General features: G+C 32.2%; 1 protein-coding gene across 1 annotated transcript; it reads left to right on the top strand.

The window, feature by feature from the left end:
• Positions 1-6,649: 6,649 nt before the first annotated feature.
• Positions 6,650-8,208, top strand: LOC143056626 (neuronal acetylcholine receptor subunit alpha-5-like). Its single transcript, XM_076229781.1, has one exon. The coding sequence runs from the start codon at positions 6,683-6,685 to the stop codon at positions 7,958-7,960; it is 1,278 nt and encodes a 425-aa protein (XP_076085896.1). The 5' UTR covers positions 6,650-6,682; the 3' UTR covers positions 7,961-8,208.
• Positions 8,209-9,163: the final 955 nt, after the last annotated feature.

Genomic DNA, 9,163 nt, shown 5'->3' with positions numbered 1-9,163 from the left:
TACATGCGGACAACTACAGTTAATCTCTGCGCTTATGTAGAAAGGAACTAAACGGAATTAAATGAATTAAATCTTAAGATAACAAAATGTAGCTGTATTCGCTCCTTTCAATTTACTTCTTTAGAATGATTTGTAAACAACATATGATTAAATAATAGAAGAAAAGAACCAACTGGATGATGCTGACGAATTAGGGTTTAACGTCCAGTGACAAATATAATGTGCATATGAGAACGATAACACGTTCTCTCACATTGTGACGTCGCTGATAATGTCTGGTCTCGTTTTGAAGTCTTGATACGAGAATTACAGAGCGACAGAGCAGGGTGATATAGGCGTAGGGAAGGACGATAAATTATATTATATAAGCCCGGTATCTTTGATAACTATTACCACCACTGTATTGATGCCAATGCTGGTGGACGTTTCGTCCCATAATATATCACCAGCCCAGTAGTCAGCACTTCTGTGTTGACATGAATATCAATTACATGGTCATTTTATTTTACATCTAGAAATTGACAATGAGGGTCGGTTGAAAACAAAACTTTACGACAAAAGAGATGATTTCAGCTTTCCAATTGTGAACTTTCCATTTCTAAGTAGCAACATTCCAGCAGCACCTGCATACGGGGTATATATCTCCCAATTGATACGATATTCCCGTGCTTGCATTTCCTATCATGATTTTCTTGATAGAGGTTTGCTGCTAACAAGGAAGCTATTAAACCAAGAGTTCCAAATGGTGAAGTTGAAATCATCCCTTCGTAAATTTTACGGACGCCATCACGAGTTGGTTGACCGTTATGGAATAACCGTTTCACAAATGATATCGGATATGTTCCTTACGTCGTAACTACAATCCCCTTCCCTTTCATGAATATGACCTACCGAATTAGACAATTTACCGGATTTGTAATCACATAAGCAACACGACGGGTGCCACATGTGGAGCAGGATCTGCTTACCCTTCCGGAGCACCTGAGATCACCCCTAGTTTTTGGTGGGGTTCGTGTTGTTTATTCTTTAGTTTTCTATGTTGTGTCGTGTGTACTATTGTTTTTCTGTTTGTCTTTTTCATTTTTAGCCATGGCGTTGTCAGTTTGTTTTGGATTTATGAGTTTGACTGTCCCTTTGGTATCTTTCGTCCCTCTTTTATAAATTTTCTGTTTACAAAAGTATATTTTTTTTAAATAATAAGTTTTTTTTTATCCCAGGCATAGATTATCTTAGCCGTATTTGCCATAACATTTTGGAATTTTTGGTCCTATATGCTCTTAAACTTTATACTTGTTTGGCTTTATAACCGTATTCTGATCTCTGCGTCACTGATGAGTCTTATGTAGACGAAACGCGCGTCTTTGTTATTAAGGATGTACTTAGGTGAGGTTTTGGAATCTGTGTCAAATGTTCGGACTCCTTGGTGTTTTTCCATACAATATAATGTAAAATATTTTGCCCCATAACACCCATTTATTTTTTCATATAAGACTTAATAGCTCATGAAAGGTCATTTGCCAAAATTTTAGAAGATTCTTAATTTTCCTTCTTTTGTTTTGACACCTAATAATACCAATGCAAATATAAGGTAAAAGTCTGAGTCAGCCTTTTCCCGCCATATTTTTAATCTCAAATATCTCGAAAAGGAGGTCCATGACTTATCAATATTTTTAGCTTATTTTATTTCCTAATTGATGCTCTACCAGCTTATAGTATCAATTTAAACTTCTTAATTTATAAATTTTCACCTAACCTCACCTAAGTACATCCTTAAGTTATAAGCCTGGTATCTTTGATTACTATAAGTATTATGAATTCATTAAATGTGTTCTTGCTTTTCGCCGTCTCTTGTTGAAATTCGTAACCTTTTATTTGCCATTGTGGTATTTTTAAATATCTGTATTCTGTACATTAAATATTGTTATAAATACATATACCATTAGTTAACTCCCTGTTCTTGCTAGAATTGTGCCCCCATTACCAGAATACCCGTGGCACACAAATAGATACTCACACACACACACACACACACACACACACACACACACACACACACATATATATAAGCAATGTAATTGTTGTTTCAATGTTGTAATTTATTCCAATGAAGAAGGCCGTAATGGCCGAAACGTATGGAAATTTGTGTTATAGTTTTTATTATACAATCATTCAGAGACTTTATATATATATATATATATATATATATATGAAAATTTACAGATCTAACATTGTTGGGTTGATGTTTAAACGAGTTGTATATATGACATATATTATATATTATATTCTTTTGGGGAGGTGTAATTTGAATTCAGACATATAAAGTCATACGGTGACCTATAGTTGTTAATGTCTGTGTCATTTTGGTCTTTTGTGGATAGTTGTCTCATTGGCAATCTACCACATCTTCTTTTTTATATAATCACAAATGCACGATTGACAACGAATACCAGATATAGTTCTAAAAAAACCCAATGCCCTTCTTCTTCTTCAAAGAATGAGACTTTTCTCACAACAAAACACATCAGTTTCGACAAGTATTGGGATAAACCCTATTTTTGACACTTTTACCTATATTTTCTGTTTCTTTTGTTCACAAATAGTTGTTAATTGAAATAGAATTCTATGCCACTGTCATACATTTAAGTGAGAAGTTTATTTATCTAATAAACCAGGTATAACTCTGTCTCATCATTTTCTACACAAGAAAATGTCTGTACCAAGTCGGGAATATGACAGTTGTCATCCATTTGTTTGATGTGTTTGAGCTTTTGATTGTGCAATTTGATAATGAACTTTTCGTTTTGAATTTTCCTCGAAGTTCAGGATTTTTTATATTTTACTTTTTACTAAGGAAGATTAATTTGCATAACAAGAAATTAGTTACCTTACCAACACTCAATGTTCCTACCTAAGGTAAACACAAAAGTAAAAGTTCTTTTTATAAATCAAATGAATAAAACTAACTTACAAAGTCATAACCAAAAAATATTTCAATTGCCAAAAAAAATCTTGAGATTGGTCATTATAAACATAAAATCTAAATCAAGTACAACTATGATGCCGATTTCACAGATAGCTGGTCTAAAACTTTTGACAATATCACAAGCAATTCTCAGCAAGATTTGGATAATAGAGTTGTACATACTGCTCTCCTACTTAAGGTTATCTAATTAAGATCAAATTAAAATAACATTTCCCCTAAATACTATTTTTGCAACTCTGAAAATAATACCTTAAAACATTAACGGTTACACTGTAATAAATCAAGAAAATATATGGAACAAAAATACATATTAAAAAAAATCGTTTGTAAATGAAATTAATTACTTGTTATTCAAGCTACCATGGGAACTTTTCTCAACTATTTATGTATATGATTATTATTGTTAATAATAATATCAATACCAGTGGTTTAGTCCATACAAGTATTTGTATAGTTAGACAAAATATACAAATCCCTGCTTTCATCGAAATAGATATTTATATATATGTGATAGTCGTGTTTTACGGGGGTTCCATAAACGACAAGTCTAGGGTTCTTTGACATCACTTTATTAAGTAAACATGGGAAATAAATAACCCTGCAATAACAATAGCATATAGTAATCACAATTATCAATATCACAGTCTTATCTAAATCTTGTATTTGCAACATATAAATATTATACTGGTGTAATTAACAATGTTACAAGATTGTATATAATATTCTATTCCATATACAATAAACTATACTGAGTATCACGAATGTGGTTACATTCACAATATGGAATAAACTTTCTATTATATATTACTAAATACATATACATGCTTTTGATAAGTCGTATCAAATAGTATATCATTTTTATCAATCAAACATATTGTTAACAAGACGAATGTATCGTACTTCATAAACGAGTGTCAATCATAAAACTTAACATCAATGTTATTATCTGTTCACTATAGTATTCTATTAAGTTCGTATGCACTACTGTAATGTGAAATATCTATGTAGGTACAATATAATATAATATGAGCCTTACCAATCTGTGGAACCAGGTTATATATCTAACATCTACAGTACAACCAGTATGTTACAGGGATATCATAATCTATGTGTCCTGAAAATAATACACAATAGTAAATACTAGGATCTAGGGAAATAGTGATCCCTTATATAAAATACAACATATTAAAGTCTGATATAATAAAATCAAGCTATTGCACAGAATAACCATATATGACAATATGAATGCAATTGTCAATGTGACGTCATAGATCCATAACTAAAAGGCCAAGGTCACTTTCAAAATCATTCATAAATCTCCCTTTCTGCATTCAAACTACAGATTCAAAACATATATTCTCAGATTAATACATCAACTATCTTACTCCTATCATATCTAAGGTCTATGGGCATACTTACCTATAAACGGGCAGACTTGATATAGCATACACTGCATATGTAAGACATAATAGTGTCCTGTGAAAATGTGTCCATGGGGACAGTTTTTCATTAAAATTTGGTATTTAATAATGTCCATTGCCATGGAATGATGTCCCTCAAAGGGACAGATTTTTACTGCCAACAATATGAAATAGTGTCCACTCACAGGACAAATTTTCATAGTAGTTGCTATTAAATTGTGTCCGCCAAGGGAAGTAATGCAAAGGTCATTACAAAATTTTATTGTACTTGAATTTAATTAAAATATGAAGGATTGATGAGAAATTGATCAATATAAAAATGTAAACAAATACATGAAGGATGGAAGTGAATATAGAGAAATTTAAGTTCTAAGAACTATATTTATTATGTCAGAGAAGAAGGCAATAGAAAATACACAATGTCCATTGCCATGAAATATTGTCTCCTAAGTGGACAGCATTTTACAGCAACAGTTGTGAAATATGGTCCATCTGCAGAACAAATTTTCGTAGTAAATGTTATTAAATTGTGTCTTCCAAGGAAAGTAATACTGAACAGCATCTGTTAATTATTTGGGTTTGAAAGATACATGTATGTTATTATAATATATTATTAAATATAGATATGAAGATAAGAATGGTACGAGAAATGTGTGTTTTCATAATGATCCATGAGTATGGATCTGTTATGTGTACTCGATCAGAAATAATGGTCTGAGAGGCTGCAATATCCCGTGGTATTGCCTCGTGCAATTACCAGACATCCTCGACCAGACCTTTAACAGGGCCATTATGAAAAAAAGTTACCTTACTAAATACCGAACTCCGAGCAAAATTCAAAACAGAAAGTCCGAAATCAAATAACAAAATCAGAATGTCATACACATCAAATGAATGGATAGCAGCTTTTATATTCTAACTTGGTACAAGCATTTTCTTATGTAGAAATTGATGGATTAAACCTGGTGTTAAAGCTAGGTAGAACACTCACTTGTATGCATTATATTTTATTACATTGACAACAGTGTGTGAACAAAATAACGAAAATGTCAAAAATAGGGTACATCAGTCAACATTGTGTTATAATGATCATCATTATAAAAACAAACAAATATATAACAAAGAAACACACAAAGGCATACAGACAAAGCACATTAGCAAAATAAAGACAAGAATACGAAAATTCACTATAGCCCCAAAACACAATGACGGGATGTTTATAAGTACAGAGCCATGTCATATGTAACAAAGAAATACAAAAAGCAATATAAAAAGCACATTAGCAAAAATTAAAGACAAGAATTAAAAAATATTACCACAGCACCTTACCTTTTACACCTATAACTCAATACTATATCAACATACCAAATACATATGTGTCATCAGGCCACCTTCTTTTACTCATAATAGTTATTTGAAATAACGCGTAATTGTAAAATAATCCAAACATTTCGGTTAAGTTTCCAAATTGTCTGAAAAAAACTGAAGCATCCAAGCATACCATAGCCATGATTGTTTCGAAAAATAATTAGATTGATTAATTTATGATTTTTGTATTGAATGTAGTACATCTGATGTGCTTTGTCTTTAAGACTTCTTTATATCGTATTGAATGCATATGTACATGCTGGATAATAAAGATTAGAAATCAAAGATGCCAGGATTATAATTTAATACGCCAGACGCGCGTTTCGTCTACATAAGACTCATCAGTGTCGCTCAGATCAAAATAGTTATAAAGCCAAACAAGTACAAAGATGAAGAACATGGAGGACCCAAAATTCCAAAAAGTTGTGCCAAATACAGCTAAGGTAATCTATTACTGGGATAAGAACATCTTTAGTTTTTCGAAAAATTAAGTTTTATTAACAGGAAAAATTAATAAAAATCATTTTTATTATTTTTATTTACATTTTTTTTTAGCTCAAATGTTTGGGTAATCACAAAGGATACACTTGCGGCCTACCTAAATCAGATAATGTATGTCCTATATCAATGTAACAGTGTATGGGATTTGTTCACAAAAAGGTAAGATATGGACATCACCTTTCAAACTAGATAATTCTCGCAGACCAACAACGACGTCGGGGAATCACATTTGTAATTTAGGTATGTTGATTGAATACATTTTTTCGTTACTTCGTTACCTAAGAGACAATTTATGAAGTATTATATGTATCTGGTTATACTTTAATTGATAGTTTGTTTAGTATATTTTATCTATATTATCATGATCGTTCTTAAATTCTTCAATGTTAACGGTTTTAGTCAGTAAAACATGTACCACAGAATGACAACACACACAACTGTGGTTCTTATAGTTATTGCTATAAATGTTTTGACCAGTTACTGTACACCGACGAAAGAAGATATTCAAAATGTGTACAAAGATATTTTTAACAACTACGACAGAAGAATAAAACCAAGGAGGAATCTACAAGACATTGTTAACATGAAGTTTACTTTCTCGCTTGTGTCTATAACGGAAATTAAAGAAAAGTCTCAAATGTTTACTGTTTATGGTTTCTTCGAAACTCGTTGGAAAGACGAATACTTACAATGGAACTCTTCTGACTATGGAGGCGTAAAAAATATAACAACATACCAAAATAATGTTTGGAGACCAGAAATATCAGCTTTGAATACCATGATCAGGCTTAATCTAATAGGCGATCCTGCACTTCCGGTTATTATTAACAACGACGGAACCGTTCGATGGTTCGCCGGAGAACATTTTTCCGTTTTGTGTAAGCTACATATAAAATATTATCCGTTTGACAAGCAGGAGTGTAGTCTAATTGTGGGAGTGTGGGGTTATGGTGTGGAAGACATTACATTTGGTACTTTAGATGACAAAGTAATGTTCGAATTCTACGAACCGCATGTCGAATGGGAAGTGATGGACACGCTTTTGACAATAGACAACTGGGGAGATACGCCATTACTCCGTGTGAACTTTTTTCTAAGACGCATGCCGGATTTTACAGTGCTAACATTTCTTGTGCCTATAATTTTATTATCCTTTTTGAATTTAAGTGTCTTCATCACACCAGTTGGTGAAGGGAAAATTGGGTTTTCCATGACAGTATATTTAACATTTGCCGTGTTTCTTGGGAGTCTTAGCTCTCGCCTGCCTCCAAATTCTCACGAGACGTCAATATTGACAGTGTATCTGACGGCCCTAGCGGTATTATGTACATGCATAGTTCTTATTTCTGCTATACAGACGCGTGTTTATATACGATATAAAGACCGACCAATTCCATCTTCTTTACGTTTTCTAGCAAAACGACATTCGTGGTTTTGTTTATCATGTTGTCACAGGAAAGACAAATACTTGCTGAATGAAAATTCAGTCAGCAGTGAGGATAGCAATACAATTAAAGAAGATGGAAAAGATTCAGATTTTGATAACTTGAAGATCACGTGGGATGATGTCATGAATGGACTTGATTCCCGGTTGTTTTGGTTATTTATATCAGTTGTTGTTACCCTAACCTCGTCATGTTTTCTTACCTTGTTTTTGTCATCACAAAATACCTTTAAATATTTCTAATATATACCCTTTCAGTATTCCGTATAAACACAACTGTTGATTTTTATCGGATAAACGATATCTAAAGTTTCTTGTTATTTCTCTAACTGTACAAACAATATTATAATTATTTTCAGATACATGTATGATTTTTTTGTTAATCAATTCACATGCTTTACAATCTTTTTAGTGAAATATTAATTGGTCATTATTGATGTCCTATTTTAGGACCTGTTTTTGTATTATAATAAAGGATTTATTATCTTTAACATTGGTTTTGATATACTCGGCAAAAGTTACAACAAAATGTGTTTACAATATAATGCTCCCATTCTAGTAAATATAAAAGGATACCTGTCCTCGGGTATAAATCAGTGGAACGGCACATACATGTACCTACAAAAAGCGACATTTAGAGGTAAACATTCAATGTAATCTTTAACACGTTTCTATACATGTTCTATACGACAAGCTGTAAATCATAAGGAGTCTTGACGGGTTGTGAATATGATTTATTTAAGACATAACACACTACAATGCTGTAACTTAAGACAGCTGCTGGTGAGGTTCCTGGTTTGGTACATGTACATTTACATTTTTTGCGGTTAATCGTTAACCTTTTTTGAACACGCTTCCGTTTTAAAATAACTTAGTGGAATAACTAAGAGTCGAATTATAAACAAAAATAAGTTCATCCGGCGTAGTAATTTATTATTAATTTCTATATCACAGCTAAAAAAAACCTGCAAAATTGCTAGAAGTAACTTGCAGTTGTTTTCTTACGTCCGGAATGAAATATTTAGTAATGAGTCGTTCGACTCATCTTCGTTACAGGCTTCTCTGGAGTAGTGGACTGGATTGTAATCCTTGGCTATAGTGCCTAACAAGATTTTGTGAGGTAGACGAAATTGACTTTAAAACGATCGTATTGACTTTTGATGTGCAGAAATAGGCAGATCGGACATATTTTGACTTTAGTTACTTACTTCTTAAGTTTGGGATTAATTGTAATCAACATATTCCAATGAGACTGAAAAATGCTTTTTTTTATTATGATAAATAATAATTTTACCTGCCGTAGTCGTGCGTAAAATATATTTCGGTATTTCTCTTACGAAAATGACTTGTTTAATGGAACAAAACGTATTATTTGTAAACTTTCTCTTTACTCTTCACAATAGGCTTTTAAAAAATAACCTTTCCAACTGTATATTCCGAAAATTT

Source organism: Mytilus galloprovincialis, chromosome 13, assembly GCF_965363235.1.
Source record: "Mytilus galloprovincialis chromosome 13, xbMytGall1.hap1.1, whole genome shotgun sequence".
NCBI classification, from domain to species: Eukaryota; Metazoa; Mollusca; class Bivalvia; order Mytilida; family Mytilidae; genus Mytilus; species Mytilus galloprovincialis.
Note: the sequence above shows the minus strand (reverse complement) of the source record. Positions and strands in the feature narration are given on the sequence as shown.